The sequence below is a fragment of the Oryctolagus cuniculus genome, chromosome 18 (assembly GCF_051225735.1).
Source record: "Oryctolagus cuniculus isolate XC-2025 breed Fujian yellow rabbit chromosome 18, ASM5122573v1, whole genome shotgun sequence".
Classification (NCBI taxonomy): domain Eukaryota; kingdom Metazoa; phylum Chordata; class Mammalia; order Lagomorpha; family Leporidae; genus Oryctolagus; species Oryctolagus cuniculus.
Window position 1 is genome coordinate 15,390,001 of NC_142884.1, and position 16,986 is coordinate 15,406,986.

The following is a 16,986-nucleotide window of genomic DNA, read 5'->3' on the forward strand; positions in this document are numbered from 1 at the left end:
CATGCTCCATTCTGCACTTGACCGTACCTTCTGGGCCCCTTTCCCTATCAGCACGTAGGGAGCCTCCTCTCTTCTTTTGGGTGCGGGGATGGGGGAGCTGCACAGTTCTGCATGGGATGAATGTCCCAGAGTTCACTGAAGCAGCGTGGGAGGGATGGATACTGTTCCATCTTGCAAACAGTGCTACAATGTATATTCTTACACCTGCTCAGCCTGTGAGTGTGCAGGTGGATCTGGGAGACCAACAACCGGGTGTGTTACAGCAGGTGTTCTAGCGGGATAGGGCACAAGCTCAGGGGACTCCCGAGCCGCTGCAGTTGTGTGCAGCTTCTCATGGATCTTCTGTCAGCTCCTCACAGAGGTCACTGACTTTCTCAAGAGTTGGCGCTCCTGGTAGAATCGTGGTAGGATGTGCACAAAACATCGTGAGAAGGAGAGAGAGATCATGAAACTGTGACTTCTGCATGGTGGCATTATCTTTTTTCTTAAAGTATAAAAGCATTGAAAAGTAGTTGGAATAACAAATGCGTATGTGTGTGTGTATATATGTGTGTGCATGCGTCTCTGTGTGTATCTCTGCAAGTGAGTACGTGTATCTCGGTGAGTGCGTGTGAGTGAACATCTGTGTGTGTGTCTATAGAAGTAAGATTGATTTCTTCTTTCTCATTTTTGCTCATTTGCATTTTCTAAGTTTTCTGTAATGAAAATATGACTTGGGTCACTTAAAAATGGAAATGGATGGTCTTAGGAGCAAGGCTGATTGGAACAGCCACCCTGAACCGAGAGGCTGTGAGCAGGGGTCCTTAGCACTGCCTGGTGTGGGACTGGATGCATAGTAGGACTCCTGGTGGCTTTGCTGCTGCCTGGGTGCATCCACCTGACCCTGGGCTAGGAGATCCAGTGGTGACCAAGGCAGTCCCAGGCCCTGCTCTCATGGGGCTCTCTGCCCACTGGGAGAGGCAGATCCATCGATGGCCAGCAACAGTCCTGAAAATGCAGGGGTGGGTGGAGGAAGAGAGAAGGCCATGGGAGGCCGGAAAAAAGGGCAAGACCAACCGTGGAGCCTTCATGCACAAGCAAGAGCCAGGAAAACGGGAGTGGGAGATGCAGCCCAGCACCAGTGTGCTGTGTGCAGACAGAGAGCTGGGCTGTGAGTCTGGCCAGGTATGATGGATGGAGCGTTACTGTCCTCTCAAAACTCAGATGTTGAAATCCTAATCTGTGTGATGGTGGAGGGAGGAGGGGCCTCTGGGAGGTGACAGAGTCAGGGTGGAGCCCTGGGGAATAGGATTTGTGCTCTTAGGAAAGGGAGCCCCTGGACTGAGAAGCTGTGAGCAGGGGTCCCTAGCACTGGCTGGCGTGGGACTGGATGCATAGTAGGACTCCTGGTGGCTTTGCTGCAGGCCTGGGTGCGTGCATTCTGTCTTCTCCTCCTGCCATTGCTGAGGCTGTCCCCTCTGCCTGCTGCTCCTGTTTTTGGAGCTCTGGCACTTGGCTAAGACGTTCTCATCCCTCAAGTCTCAGCTCTAACATAGCCCCGGACATGTGTGAGGAGTGAGAAAGAAGTGTCTGCGGACACACCGAGATGCTCCTGGCTCCTGGTATCTCAGGCAGCCCTGGCTGCCACAGCAGGGGTGGCTTCTCAACAGCACAAGCTTCTAGCTCTGCTCTACAAGCTGGGAGCCTGAGGTCAGGGTGCCGGCATGGTTGGGTTCTGGTGAGGGCCTGCCTGCAGCCTGCAGACTGCAGGGTTCTCACTGTGTCCTGACCAGAGAGCGCTCTGCGGTGACATCATTCACCCATTGTGCACCTGCTGTTTTTACCAGACACAGTTTCTGCCTCTGTGGATAAAGCAGCAAAGTGCCTGGGTAGCGCAGATGTCTGGTGGACTCAGACTGACAATAAACAGGATGAATTTGCAAGTTACTTTTTAGAAGGCAAGAAGCTATTCTTAACAAATGAAACATGTCAGGGGAAAGACATAGGGAATGGAGAGGGCTCGCCATGTGAAACAGGGCTGGGATGGGCATTTAGCCTGGCAGTCAGGATGCTGGTTCAGACGCTTGCAGCCCACACTGGAGTGCCTGGGTTCAAGTCCCAGCTTGGGATCCTGCTCACAGCTTTCTGTTCATGAAGACCCTGGGAGGCAACGTGGGTCCCTGCCACCCATGAGAGAGACCTGGATTGAGTTCCTGGCTTCCAGCTTTGCCCCAGCCCAGCCCCAGCTGTTGCAGACAGTTGGAGAGTAAACCAACAGATGGGAGTTCTCTCTCTTTCTCTCAAATAAATAAAAATGTAAATAATTAAAATAATAAAAAGAGAGAGTGGCCTCACAAATATGGGAACAGCTGAGCAAGTGTTTTTTATTTATTTGAAAATAAATAGGAGAGAGAGAGAGGGAGAGAGAGATAGAAAGAGATCTTCCATCTGCTGATTCATTCCCCAGATGTCCACGACAGCTGGAGCTGGGCCAGGCAGAAGCCAGGAGCACCTTGAGGCAGGAAGCCCAGGGACATCCTCCACTGCTTTCCCAGACACATGAGCAGGGAGCTGGATTAGAAGTGGAGTAGCCACGACTTGAACCCGTGCTCGTATGGGATGCCAGTGTTGCAGGCGGCAGCTTAGCCCCTTATGCCACAACACCAGCCCTCCCTGAGCAGATATTTTCTGTGAGCCAAGGAAGTGAGCCACATGCTCATCTTGGGCAAGATCACTCCTGGCCACAGGAAGTGGGAGAGCAGAACTGTGGAGGCACAGAGGGTGGCAGTAACAAGGAGGGATCCCAGGACAGTGAGACCCGGGCCAGGGAGCAGCCAGCCCACCCTGGGCTCTGACCACCCCACCTCACCCCACCTGCAGATCAACAACCAGCGTTCAGGCCTGCCAGTCTCCCTGAGCAAGGACCGCCTGCGCGTGTATCAGCGCGGGACCCGGGCCGTGGTGGAGCTGGACTTCGGGCTGGTGGTCACCTACGACTGGGACGCTCAGCTGACCGTGAGCCTGCCTGCCAAATTCCAAGACCAGGTGTGCGGGCTGTGTGGCAACTACAATGGCAACCCCGCCGACGACTTCCTCACACCCGACTGGGTACAGGCCTCGGATGCCCTGGAGTTTGCCAACAGCTGGAAACTGGACGATGGGGATCCCCTGTGTGATGATGGTTGCCAGGGCAACTGTCCCTCCTGCACCGCAGCCCAGACCGAGCAGTACAAGGGCGACCATCTGTGCGGCATGCTGACCCTGGCTGAGGGCCCCTTTGCCCCCTGCCATGAGGTCCTGGAACCCCAGTCCTTCCTAGATGATTGTGTGTACGACCTGTGTGTGACGGGCGGGGAGCGGCTCAGCCTGTGCCGCCTCCTCAGCACGTACGCCCAGGCCTGCCAGGAGCTCGGTGTCTCTGTCACGGACTGGAGATCGTCAGCCAGCTGCCGTGAGTGATGCCACTAGGGGCGCCCGGGGCACATGGGGATAGACAGGCGGGCCTCTTGGGTCTGCTTAGAATCTGAGCCCTTAGTTTGCTTGAGACTAATGCCGAGCCTATCTGGGGCACAAGGATGGCCAAGACAGCCAGGGTCACGGCAGGCATAGCAGTATACGGCGACACCCTGGAGCCGTCAGGCTGGGGGTGGCAGAGAGGTTGAGGCTGGGTTGGGGAAGTTCAATGGCATTGCAGGAGACACACAGTTCTTGATCTAGATGAGGGGTGTCAGGAAGTGTTTCCTAAAAAAAGGGGTGCCCAAGTTCAAAGCCACAGGAAGAAGTAGGAAAAAAGGAGGAGAAACTGGGTTCCTGGGGGACAGCACGTAGAGGCTTGGCAGGAGAGGAGATCTGCAGGATCCCAACAGAGAATTGTGCAGCCTCTTCCCACTCACCACCCTTGTGTGACTCGCTTCTCCTCCCTGGATCAGGTCCAAGCCTTTTGGCCAGGTGTCATGCACTTCAGTCACTCACTCATTCAGTAAATGAGCCTTCCTTGGGCCCCCTGCCTGGCCCTGCATCACCAGTGGGTTCGTCCATCTCCCTTCCCCCTTTCATTTCCACATCTGCCTCATTTCTGAGCACCTGCTGGGTGCCGGGCCCCTGTCCATGGTGCTGAAGACTCAGCAGTGACTGAGGCAGACCAGGTCCCCACTGCCACAAAACTTACGTGCCAGGGAGAGAAGGGGGAGACAGACAGCACGCAGGTAAAGTGTGAAATAGCTTCAGAGAGCAATAGGAGGAAAGTTTGCACGGTGGAAGTGGCTGCGAGACTCCTAGAGCAGGGATGGCCTTTGTGAGCAGGTGGCATTGGAGCTGAGATGGGGCGGGGGGCAGGCAAGGCAGGCAGCAGTGATGTTTGTGGAGCACTTCCACATCAATAACCCATTTAATCCTCACAACAGCTCTGTGAGGCCGGTGCTATAGCATCCTATTTACCAACAGGGAAACCAGACAAGGGGAGATGGGAGTCATTTGCTCACCGTCACACAGCTAAGAAGGAGCAGAGCTGAGATCTGAACCCAGGCTGTCTGGGCTCCAGTTGGCATGCTCTGTGGATGCCGTGCTGAGGGAAGGGTACACCAGGCAGAGGGAACAGCCAGTGCAAAGGTCCTGAGGACGGAGGCCACTGTGACTGGGGCAGAGAGAGAGGGAGAGGAGATGAGAGCAAGGGAGAGGAGATGAGAGCAAGGGAGAGGAGATGAGAGCAAGGGAGAGGAGATGAGAGCAAGGGAGTGGTGGAACAGATGGTGCAGGGCCTTGGGGTGACTGATGGAACCTCAGGAGGGCCCTAAGAGGGGACAAACCTGATCTGATTCAGGTGTCCCTGGCTGCTCAGGGCAGGCAGGTGGGAGTCCAGGCAGCAGGCAACATGCTGGATAGGTTTTGAATATGGAGTTCCCAGGACACACTGGCAGGTTGGTTGTCCAGTGGATGGCAGTGGAGTGGGAAGGGAGCTGCTCAAGGCAGAGCTGGGGGTTCGGGCCTGGGCCGTTGTCATTGACTGAGAGGATAGTGCTGAGTTTGCAGCCAGCAGAGGGGGGTTGCTGGGGGAGCCTGGACACTTGGCCTGACCCACCCTCATGTCTCCCCTGCAGCCTTGTCCTGCCCCGCCAACAGCAGCTATGAGCTCTGTGGCCCCGCCTGCCCCGCCACCTGCAACTCCGTCGCAGCACCGTCTAACTGCTCTGAGCGCCCGTGCGTGGAGGGCTGCGTGTGCCTTTCGGGTTTCGTGGCCAGCGGCGGCGCCTGCATCCCTGAGTCATCGTGCGGGTGCACCTTCGAGGGCCTCCTACTGGCACCTGGCCAGCAGGTATGGGCTGACACCCTGTGCAAACAGAGCTGCACCTGCGATGGCACCACCCACCAGGTGAGCTGCCAAGACACGCAGGGCTGCCCGGAAGGCGAGCGCTGCCGCGTGGAGAACAACCTCCTGGGATGCTACCCTGAAAGCTTTGGTAGCTGCCAGGCCTCTGGGGACCCGCACTATGTGAGCTTTGATGGCCGGCGCTTCGACTTCATGGGCACCTGCACCTACCTGCTGGCGGGCTCCTGTGGCCAGAACACAGCACTGCCCAGCTTCAGCGTGCTGGTGGAGAATGAGCACCGGGGCAGCCAGACCGTGAGCTACACAAGTGCCGTACAGCTGAAGGTCTATGGGGTGGAAGTGGCCGTGAACCGGAAGTACCCTGGGCAAGTGCTGGTGAGTGACATGGGCCCAGAGCTGGGCAGAGGGGAGGGAGACCCCCGGGATGGGAGTTGGGGCCTGCTCCTCCTGGCCTGTGTGCCTTAGTCTTTCACTGCCTGAGTTTTGTCCCCTGTTGAGAAGCATGAGTGGGGGCAGTTCCCGGGCTGGTTGTGGGGACTTGGGGAGTTGGTCGTTGAGTGGTCTTTGAAAGAAGCCTGGGGGCCTGGCAGGAGCTCAGCAAATGTTGGCTACTGCTTATTGTTGTTGTTGTTATGCACACTCGGAACTGTAGACCCGTGCGTTTTCTGTAGGATGCTGGTTTTTCAGGGTGCAGGTTGACATGTCGGGTGACAGGTGAGATGCCGGGAGCTGGAGGGGAGTGGATCACAGAGGTCCTTACCCGATGTCTCCAGGGATGCTGGTGGGGAAGGCCTCCCAGGGGCCCCAATGGTCCCGGGTTTCTGTCCAGAGGATCCTAGAGGGACTACTGCCCAGTGGGAGCCAAGGGCTACTGGCTTTGTGTTAGAAGGTAGACATGGAGACGTGGGACTGTTGTGGCTGGTATTTGGTACTGAGCAGTGGCCTGTAGCCTGGGGAGAGGGGTGGATGATGTGTCCAACACCACTCTAAACCCTTCATACATCTTAACTCATCACCCTCACGACAACCTCGGAATAAAGGAAATGCTGCCCCCAGAGAACACTCTAGAGAAACGGGACAGAATTTTGACTGTATTTCTAGTCACTGCTCTGAGATGACACTTGGGCTGAGGCTTGGAGAATACCAACCAACACATACTGGGTTAATTTAATGTGCTGTATCCATATGCATCAACCTGTTTAATCTGTACCACAACCCTGTGAAGTAGCTGGTCTTCAGTGAGACTGGGCGGGGCTTCAGTGAGGATGGGCGGAGTTCGGCGAGACTGGGCGGGGATTCAGTGAGGCTGGGCGGAGTTCAGTGAGGCTGGGCGGAGTTCAGTGAGGCTGGGCAGGGCTTCAGTGAGGCTGGGTGGGGCTTTGGTAGAGTTGGGTGGGGCTTCGTGTGCTCAAGATGCCCGCCTGCCTGGAGTGGCAGGAGTTGGGGGTGGGCCATACTGGGGGGTTAAACTGGGGTTCTTTCAGGCCATTGTAAAGGGTTTGGATCAAAGCTGAACCTAACAGGTGAGGTGGATGGAAGTGGTCCCGGGAAGAGCGATGAGGGCATAGCAAGTGCAGAGGTCCTGAGGTTGGGGATGGGAATGCATTTGATGTGCCCAGAGACACAACAAGAGGCCAGAGCGGCTGGGGCTGAGTGAGTGGTGTGGACACAGGAGTGGACAGGGCAGGGGTCAATCAGGACTTTATAGGGAAGGGGCCTGGATTGAAGGCAAATCCCAAAGGCGGGGAGGAGGGGGTAAGTGTGATGATCCTGAGGCCAGGCTGAGCTGGGGCAGCTGAGGGCTCCTGAGCAAGCCCACAGGGCTGGAGCAGAGGGAGGGGCAGAGTGGGAGGAGGGAAGCTCAGGGGGTGGCAGGGAGACAGAGCAGGCAGGCTTTGAGGGCCCTGAGTCAGAGGTTTGCATTTAAGCTGATGCCTGAAGAACCAGGTCAGTGGACGGCGTTCCAGGCAGAAGGAAACAGCAGGTGCCAAGGCCCTGAGGCAGAACTGAGCATGTTACCTTCCAGAGAGTAGCAAGGAGGCCAGGGAAGCTGGAGCCAAGTGGGAGGGGGGTGAGCCATGGGGCCAGGAATGCCTGGCCTCTGCACCCTCCTGCCTCTCCCCCCAGGTGGATGGCGTCCTGAAGAACCTGCCCTTCCAAGCAGCCGATGGGCGGGTGCAGCTGTTCCGCCAGGGCAACAATGCTGTCGTGCGCACGGACTTTGGCCTGACTGTCACCTACGACTGGGACGCCCTGGTGACCGTCAAGGTGCCCAGCAGCTACGCGAAGGCCCTGTGTGGACTCTGTGGGAACTTCAACGGGGACCCCAGCGATGACCTGGCTCTGCGCGATGGGAACCAGGCTGCCAATGCTCTGGACTTCGGGAACAGCTGGCAGGAGGGGACGAGACCTGGCTGTGGGGCGAGTGACGCCGGGGACTGTCCCACGCTGGACTCGCAGGTGACCCAGCAGCTGCAGAGCAAGAAGGAGTGTGGGATCCTTGCTGACCCTGAAGGACCCTTCCGGGACTGTCACAAGAAGCTGGACCCCCAGGGTGCCTTGCGCGACTGTGTGTATGACCTCTGCCTGCTGCCTGGCCAGTCTGAGCTACTGTGTGATGCTTTGGCTACATACGCTGCTGAATGCCAGGCTGCCGGGGCCACCGTGGAGCCCTGGAGGAGCGAGGAGCTTTGCCGTGAGTACCAGAGTGGCGAGGATGTATGTATGCGTGAGCATGTCAATATCATTCATTCACTGAATCTTTAGAACAGCGCTGTGATGCAGGGGCTGTGGTTCTACTCACTTAGGAGATGAGGAAAGTGAGGTTCAGCAAGGCAGGGCTGCAGGGTCACCACAACCAGCAAGTCACAGATGGTAGGCGTGGCCGCCAATGTTTGTGAAATGACAGGTGACATCCAGCGGCCGCACGTCTGAAGCCCACGTGGCAGCTGTCACTCAGAGGGCATCAGCGGTGCTGCCTTAGAAGAGGCACGGCCCCCATCCAGGTCCTCCTGGTCCCCAGCTGGCCTGCTCCACTCACCCCACCTGCCAGGCCCCTTGGGCAGCGCGTCTGAGAGCCTGGCTGTGGATGCGGGTGCAGGGATGACCTGCAAACGTTTTTGCTCACCTGTGCATTTGGAAAACCACGCTTCCCCTCACCTGATTTTTTTAAAAGTTTATTTGAGAGGTAGAGTTACAGACTATGAGAAGGAGAGACAGAGAGAGAGGTCTTCCATCCATTGGTTCACTCCCCAAACGGCCACAACAGCTGGAGCTGAGCCCATCCGAAGCCAGGAGCCAGGATCCTTTTCTGTGTCTCCCACACAGGCGCAGGGGTCCAAACACTTGGGCCATCTTCCACTGCTTTCCCAGGCATAGCAGAGAGCTAGATTGGAAGAGGAGCAGCCAGGACCAGAATCGGTGCCCATATGGGATGCCGGTGCCTCTGGCAGAGGATTAGCCTACTATGCCACAGTTCAGGCCTCACCCTCACCTGATTTTTAAAAATCTTGGGATACAATGTACATATTCAAAAAGACCTGGGTAAGGGAACCACTTGATCAGTTTTTCAGTAAGAGAGCGTATCTGAGTAGACAGCCCACGTTCAGAGAAAGAACAGGGGCGGGCGTTTGGCACAGTGGTTAAGATGTCACTTGGGATTCCTGTATCCCATATCATAGTGCCTGGGTTCAAGTCCTGACTCTGCTTCCGACACACCTTCCTGCTAATGTGCACCCTGGGAGGCAGCAGTGACAGCTCAAGTGCTTAGGTCGCTGCCAACCACATGAGAAACCCTGATGGAGTTCCTGGTTCCTGGTTTTGACCTGGTCCATCCCTGGCTGTTTCAGGATTTGGAGAGTGAGCCAGCAGATGGAAGATGTCTCTGTCTCTTTGTCTCACTGTCTCTCAAATAAAAATGAAAATAAATAAATGTACAAAAATTTCAAATGAGCATACCAAGACCCCCATCCCAAGAGGTAACCAATATTTTGACTTCTAAAATTGTTGAACTTCATATAAATGGAAACATACATCATTAGCTTTCTTCTTTGGTGTAAATAATCACAAAAGATATAATTCCCAACAAATAGTAACTTTTTACTTTTAAAATACATTTTATTATGGAAAAATTCCAACATACCCAAAAGTAGACCAGGATGATGAACCTGCATATATCCACCAGAAAATTGCTACCATTATTAATATAATGTTGACATCTTAGCAGGCAACTGTTACTGATGTAACTCTCTTCAATGTATTCAACAGAGACACAGTACACAGTAGAGCCCACCACTGCCCCCTGCAGATTCCATGAGAAATGGGTGGATGCCTTCAACCGTCCATCCACCCGTCCGTTCACTGATCAAATGCACTCGTGTACCATATAATGGTGTCTCAGTCAGCAGTGGGCTGCATATACGATAGTGTTTCTGTGAGACTGGCGGGGCCTTCACTGTGTTAGTTTGTGTTAGGGCACTTCATGGTGTTCACACAACTAAACTGCTCAATAATGCACCTCACAGAACATGTGCCTGTCATAATGTATTTGTTGGCCCTGTGCCACATCCCAGGCAGTAGGGGTATGACAGTCCTTTTTTAAAAGATTTATTAGAAAGAGTACAGAGAGAGAGAGAAAGAGACACTGGTTCACTCCCCAAACAGCTGCAACAGTCAGGTCTCGTCTAGGCCAAAGCCAGGAACCAGAAACTCCATCCAGATCTCCCATGTGAGTAGCAGAGGCCCAAACACTTGGGCCATGCTCTGCTCTTTCCCAGGCACCCAGCAGGGAGCTGGATCCGCAATGGGACAGCCAGGATTTGCACTGGCGCTCCAATATGGGGTCCGGTGTCGCAGATGGTGGCTTAACACCCTGCACCACAGTGCTGGCCCAGCAGTGAAAGCCTCTGTCTTCCTAAACAATGATTATTTGTTCTAAAAGAATTTTTAAGTGATTTTTTACCATTTGCTTATTCTTTATTTGAGGGAGGGAGGGAGGGAGGGAGAGAGAGAGAGAGAGATCTCCACTGATTTACTCCTCAAATGCCTGCAAAAGCCAGGGCTGGGACAGGCTAAAAGCTAGAAGCCTGGAACCCGGTCCAGGTCTCCCACATATGTGGTAGGAACCCAACCGCTTTAGCCATCACCACTGCCTCCTAAGGTGCAAAGCTAGGATTTGAACCCGGGCACTCCCATGCGGGGTGCAGGCGTCCAAAACAGGAGCTTCATCATGGGACCAAGTGCCTAACCTAAAAGAGATCTTTCTTTTTTAAAAATGATTTATTTATTTGAAAGAGAGTTACAGAGAGAGAAGGAGAGACAGAGAGATCTTCCTTCTGCTGATCCACTCCTCAAATGGCTACAACAGCCAGAGCTGCACCAGGCCAAAGCCAGGAGCTAGGAGCCAGGAGCCAGGAGCCAGGAGCTTCTTTGAGGTCTCCCGTGTGGGTAGCAGAGACCCAAGCACTTGGGTCATCCTCCGCTGTTTTCCAGGCACATTATCAGGGAGTGGGATCTGAAGTGGAGTGACGGGGACTCAAACCGGTGCCCATATGGGATGCCAGTGTCAAAGGAGGTGGCTTAACCCACTGCGCCACCTGCTGGCCCCAAAGATATCTTTCCATGAGACGAATGGGACTCTGCTTCACCAGTGTTTCACACACATTGTTAAAATGAGGCCGGGGCCCCCATCCAGGCTGTCCCAGGGCGCACTTTCGCAGGAACAGGATTTTAAGCGGGTGGGGGTGGCCGGAATCCTGGCGAGACCTCTGTCCACTAGTTGAATCGCTTCTGAGTCACAGGGAAGGAGCACAGGACACTAGAAAATCCATGGGTGTTTTTGGTGTGCATGTGATTTTTGAGCGGCCGATTCTATCAGGCCCTTATTCCATCTTTTTGGGAGCAGAGAACTGGAAGGAATTTTTTGCCCATAATGATGCATCACCCTTTGTCCTCACAACCTTAGTGACGTTTGCAACCATGTCCCTTTCTGTCCCTGCGAGTTCTCTCACCCCAGGGCGGCACTCCGGGGTGAGATTTGGGAGGAGAGGAGGCTGCACTGTTCTCCCCTGTCAAGTGGGAGCACGTGCTTGGGAAAGGACACTGGGATGCTGAGAAGCGGGGATGCCCCCTGTGCCGGCACATCTCAGGCCGCCATTTAAGGAAGGGCCCGCATGGCGCTAGCTGGCGCTGGTGTAACCAGGCTCTGTTCTGGGGGCTTCATGTCGTCTTTGACTCCTCACTGTCACCCTGTGGGGCTGACTCTGTCCTGTTTCCATTGTATAAGATGAAGAAGTGCCCAGAGATGGTGAGTAACTTGCCTGAGGTCACCCAGCATAGCACAGAGACTTGAGCCCAGCAAGTGTGTCCTGTGTCCTGTGAATTGCCACACTCGGTGATGCCTGTGCAAATGGACACTCTCTTATTTCCTTTAACAGCTCTTGGCCCTTGCACCTTCAGAAGTTCTAGAAGGAGCAGGGCAGGGCCTGACCCTACGCCCCCCAGCCTGAGCTTCTGTGGTCATTAGAACTATCTTCTGCCTCCTGTCACTCTTCATTTTTTCTGAAATATTCTAAAGCAAATTCTAGACATATGAGCTTTTCTATAAATACTTCAGCAAGTGCTTGCTATTCAGTGACAGAAAGGGGCTTTTTTTTTTTTTTTAAAGAAACTTCATTTATTTGAAAGGCAGAGTTACAGAGAGGTAGAGGCAGAGAGAGAGGTCTTCCATCTGCTGGTTCACTCATCAGATGGCCACAATGGCCAGAGCTGCGCCGATCCAAAGCTAGGATCCAGGAGCTTCTTCCGGGTCTCCCACATGGGTGCAGGGGCTTAAGGACTTGGGCCATCTTCCACTGCCTTCCCGGGCCACAGCAGAGAGCTGGACTAGAAGAGGAGCAACCGGGACTAGAACCCGGCGCCCATATGGGATGCCGGTGCTGCAGGTGGAGGATTAACCTAGTGTGCCACTGTGCTGGCCCCTTTTAAGTCATTTTTATTCTGTAAAAACTTCCTTCCTTTCCCCCCAACACATGTGGGACTGCAAAAAAAGTTCATGGGAAATATGTATTATGAAAATAAAAACTGCACTCAAATAAGCTTTTCTTTTAATTCCACCTTCCACGACCCTTCTGAAATGCCCTTATATCATTATGAAGTTTTTTAGATGTAAAGAAAAGTTGAAAGAATTTTACAGTGATTGTCAATACCCCCCCAGCCCATGCTCCACAACCTATTTGCCCTCTACCTGCTGGCTCATTAGCTACCACTGTCTACCCCCTTGCATCAGCCAGATTTTCGTCGCTATAGTGAAACACCTGGGGTAGGCATCTTTATAAAGAGAGGAGGGTTATGTGGGGCCGCTGTTCTTGAGGTGCAAGGTGTAGGGGCTGCATCTGGTGAGGGCTGAAAGTAGCATGGGACATCACATGACAGGAGCCGGCCAGCATACTGGCAGCAGCATTTCCCACTTCCCCTCTGCTCTTTGGTTCTGCTCTGAACTGGCTGTTGGATCTAGAACCGTGCTGTGGGGCTGGCATTGAGGTGTAACGGGTGAAGCTGCCGTCTGCAATGCCAGTGTCCCATGTGGGTGCTGGTTCAAGTTCTGGCTGCTCTACTTCCAGTCCAGCTTTGTGACATGGCCTGGGAAAGCAGTAGAAGATGGCGCATGTGCTTGGGCCCTTGCACCTAGGTGGGAGGCCTGGAAGAAGCTCCTGGCATCCAGCTTTGGCCTGGCCCAGCTCTGGCCATTACAGCCATCTGGGGAGTGAACCAGCAGGTGGAAGTACTGTCTCTCTCTCTCTCTCTCTCTCTCTCTCTCTCTCCTAGTCTCCCTTTCAAATAAATAAATGTCTTTTAAAAATACACAAATAAATAAATAAATAAATAAAATTTGTAACTTATCACCAACCTACAGCCAAGTTAAACAGGACTGTTAAAGACATCACAGGCTGGCGCCGCGGCTCACTGGGCTAATCCTCCGCCTGCGGCACCGACACCCCAGGTTCTAGTCCCGGTTGGGGTGCTGGATTCTGTCCTGGCTGCTCCTCTTCCAGTCCAGCTCTCTGCTGTGGCCCGGGAGTGCAGTGGAGGATGGCCCAGGTCCTTGGGCCCTGCACCTGCATGGGAGACCGGGAGGGGGCACCTGGCTCCTGGCTTCGGATCTGCGCAGCATGCTGGCCGCAATGCACTGGCCGTGACGGCCACTTGGCGGGGTGAACCAACAGAAAATGGAGGACCTTTCTCTCTGTCTTTCTCTCTCACTGTCTGACTCTGCCTGTCCAAAAAAAAAAAAAAAAAAAAAAAAAAAAAAAAAAGAAAGAAAGAAAGAAAGAAAAGACATCACAGATGATCCCAAACTGTGGTCAGACTGGAACAGAACTGCAGTGATCACAATCAGATAATCAGATTCACAATGGTCAAGTGTGTTCCCCAGGCCTCACTGGACCCAGGGGCTTCTAGTGTGTGTGTGTGTGCGTGTGCGTGTGTGTTCACGTTATGCACATGTATGTGTGTGAGTACATGTTACACACATGTATATGTTGAGGGTCAGCCATGTCAGGCTGGGAGCAGGAAGTTTGACTGACGGCCTCTCTCTCTGCAGCACGGAGCTGTCCAGAGCACAGCCACTATGAGTCCTGTGCCCGCGGCTGCCCGCTGAGCTGCGGGGACCTCCCGGTGTCCGGGGGCTGTGGCTCAGAATGCTACGAGAGCTGCGTGTGCGATGAAGGCTTTGTGCTCAGCGGCGAGTCCTGCGTGCCCCTGGCCTCCTGTGGCTGTGTATACCAGGGCTCCTACTACCAGCCAGGCCAGACCTTCCACCCTGGCCCCGGGTGCGACTCCCTGTGCCACTGCCAGGAGGGTGGCCTGGTGTCCTGTGAGGACTCCTCCTGCGGCCCGCAAGAGGAGTGCCAGCTGTCTGGTGGCGTCCTGGGCTGCGTGGTTGTGGGCTCTGCCACGTGTCAGGCATCCGGAGACCCCCATTACGTCACATTCGATGGCAGCCGCTTTGACTTCATGGGCACCTGTGTGTACGTGCTGGCTCAGACCTGCGGGACCCCGCCCGGCCGGCCCCAGTTCACCGTCCTGCAGGAGAACGAGGCCTGGGGCAACGGACAGGTCAGCGTGACCAAAGCAATCACGGTCCTCGTGGGCAACCACACCATACGTCTGGAGCAGAGTCAGCAGAAGGTCACGGTGAGAACCACGGCTTGCATGGGAGGGGCGGTGCTGGAGTGGGGGTGCGGCCTGATCTCCCCTGTCTGTGCCCCTCCACCTCTCCGCCTTCGGCCCCTCGGCCTACGCTGCACTGTCCTGTCTGAAGGCCTCTTCCACCCCCTCCTCCCTCCTTCTCCATCCTCTCGCCACCCCTCCCCTAACCCGTCCCAGCCCCCTCCTTCATCTCCCACCCTATCAGAGGTTGGGAAAGATCAGAGAGTGGGCAGGGTCCAAGGACAGAAGATGGGGTGTGGGGGTGACCCTGTCCCCGACTCGACAACCACAGTAGCTACAGACTTTGCAGGCTGAGCCCGGACCCTGCGTCGAGCCCACAGGTCACTCTGTCTTCCCTGTGGCAGCTGGAGGCACCACGATTAACTCTCTTTTTGTAGATGAGGAGGTCCGGCTGTTGGCCTAAGAAACTGGCATTTCGGCTGCACTGGAGGGGAGGGGACTTTCTCAGAGACCCCACTCCCACACAGCCACTGCTCTGGTCCTGTCCTGGATCAGTAGATGACTTCATCACACATGACATAGCTTAATACAGCCCCCAACCCAGCCCAGCTCTTAGAGCAGCGCCCCGACTGTGGTTTGCTCTAAGCTTCTTGTAATTGACATCTCACTACATCCCACCCCACCCCCGCTTCCCTGAGAAGTAGGAAGTATCATCCCCACTATGCAGAGGAGCAAGGCGAGGCACAGGTGAAGTCAGTTCTCTGCTTGGGAAGTCCAGCAGTTGGTTATGCTCTGTGGGGACAGACACAGCCAGGAACCCGCCTTTCTCCTGCCTCCTCCCCTGATTCCTCACACTCCAAAAGACTCCAGCGTGCACCACATCTGCCCCCACGGAACGAGGAGCAAGTGGGTTAATCGGGGTGGGTTTGCACAGCTTTGCCAGTGGCCAGCAGCCATTGGCTGAAACCACGGGTCCACAGCTCTCGGGGCTGAAGGTCATTTGCCCAGGAATGTAGCTTGGCCTTCCAGCCTTCAGTGTTTAAAGCAAAAACCTTCAGTGGCCGCTCACCCGTTAAAATGAAGCCTTCCAGTCAGGGCTGGTGATCACCTGGATGCACGGCAGCCCCCCCCCCCCCACGCCTCCCCGCTCCTTCACGTTCACACGGCCCTCTGCTCTGTGTCTTCCGGCTTGTCACTGGATACAGGGCCCGCCCTAATCTCCTCTCCAGGTCATTCCCCTAATTATGTCCATGAAGATTCTTATTCCAAAGTCACATTCTGCTGTTGAAAAAACAATATTTATTTATTTGAAATAATTGCAGAGATAGAGAAAGAGAAAGAGAGAGAGAGAGAGAGAGAGAGAGATCTTCCATCCGCTGGGTCATGCCCCCAAATACCCACAACAGCCAGAGCTGGGCCAGGCTGAAGCCAGGAGCCTGGAACTCCATCCGGATCCTCCCACTTGGGTACAGGGGCCCAAGTACTTGGGCCATCCTCTGTTGCTTTCCCAGGCACTTAGCAGGAAGCTGGATCAGAAGCAGAACAGCTGGGACTCAAACCAGTGCTCACAGGGGATGCCGGCGCATCACAGGCAGTGGCTTAACATGCTGTGCCATGAGACGAGCCCCTAAAGTCACAGTCTGTGATTCTAAGTAGACATATATTTTGGAGACCAGCATCCAACCCCCTATAAGACTCTATTATTATACCCATTTCACAAATACAGAAACCACAACTCAGGGAGGTGAGGCACCACAGACCCTCACTGTCGGGCAGGGGCTGTAGCGGGTGTGGCTGGGCCGAACCCACCCTCTGAGACCCTGCTCCTCCCGCCTCCCAGGTGGACGGCGTGGACCTCAAGCCGCCGGTGGAGCTGGACAAGGGCGAGATCCGCATCAACCAGCACGGCTCGGACGTGGTGATCGAGACCGACTTCGGCCTGCGCGTGGTCTACGACCTCATGTACTACGTGCGGGTCACTGTCCCGGGCAACTACTACCAGCAGATGTGTGGCCTCTGTGGTGATTACAACGGCAAGGCCGAGGACGACTTCCAGAAGCGCAACGGCTCACAGGCGGCCAACCCCAACGACTTCGGCAACTCCTGGGAGGAGGCCGTGCCGGGCTCGCCCTGCCTGCCGCCCCCTGAGTGCGACTCGGATGCAGATTGCAAGTGCACCCCCGAGCTGGAGGAGCAGTACAAGAAGGAGGAGTTCTGTGGGCTGCTCACCAGCTCCACGGGCCCGCTGTCCTCCTGCCACAAGCTGCTGGATCCTCAGAACTCCTTGCAAGACTGTGTCTTCGACCTCTGCCTGGGCGGCGGGAACGAGAGCATCTTGTGCGGCCACATCCACGCCTACGTGAGCGCCTGCCAGGCAGCTGGAGGCCAGGTTCAGCCCTGGAGGAATGAAAAGTTCTGTCGTGAGTGAGGGGGACCCCGCAGGGCAGGGGCAGGGACATTGAGACCCAGACGGTGGGGCTCGTGCCGTGCTGCCCTTGCAGGGCTCTGACGGG

The 16,986-nt window shown here is 55.1% G+C and overlaps 1 protein-coding gene across 2 annotated transcripts in view; it reads left to right on the plus strand.

The window, feature by feature from the left end:
• The window catches only part of FCGBP (Fc gamma binding protein), a 36,456-nt gene that overhangs the window by 6,414 nt on the left and 13,056 nt on the right, over nt 1-16,986 (plus strand). For both annotated transcript variants that reach the window (XM_051836383.3, XM_070062216.2), the window contains 5 exons: nt 2,860-3,430; nt 5,076-5,680; nt 7,433-8,000; nt 13,905-14,497; nt 16,314-16,893. In XM_051836383.3, the coding sequence (XP_051692343.3) occupies nt 2,860-3,430; nt 5,076-5,680; nt 7,433-8,000; nt 13,905-14,497; nt 16,314-16,893 (2,917 nt within the window). The remainder of the gene's footprint in view (nt 1-2,859; nt 3,431-5,075; nt 5,681-7,432; nt 8,001-13,904; nt 14,498-16,313; nt 16,894-16,986) is intronic.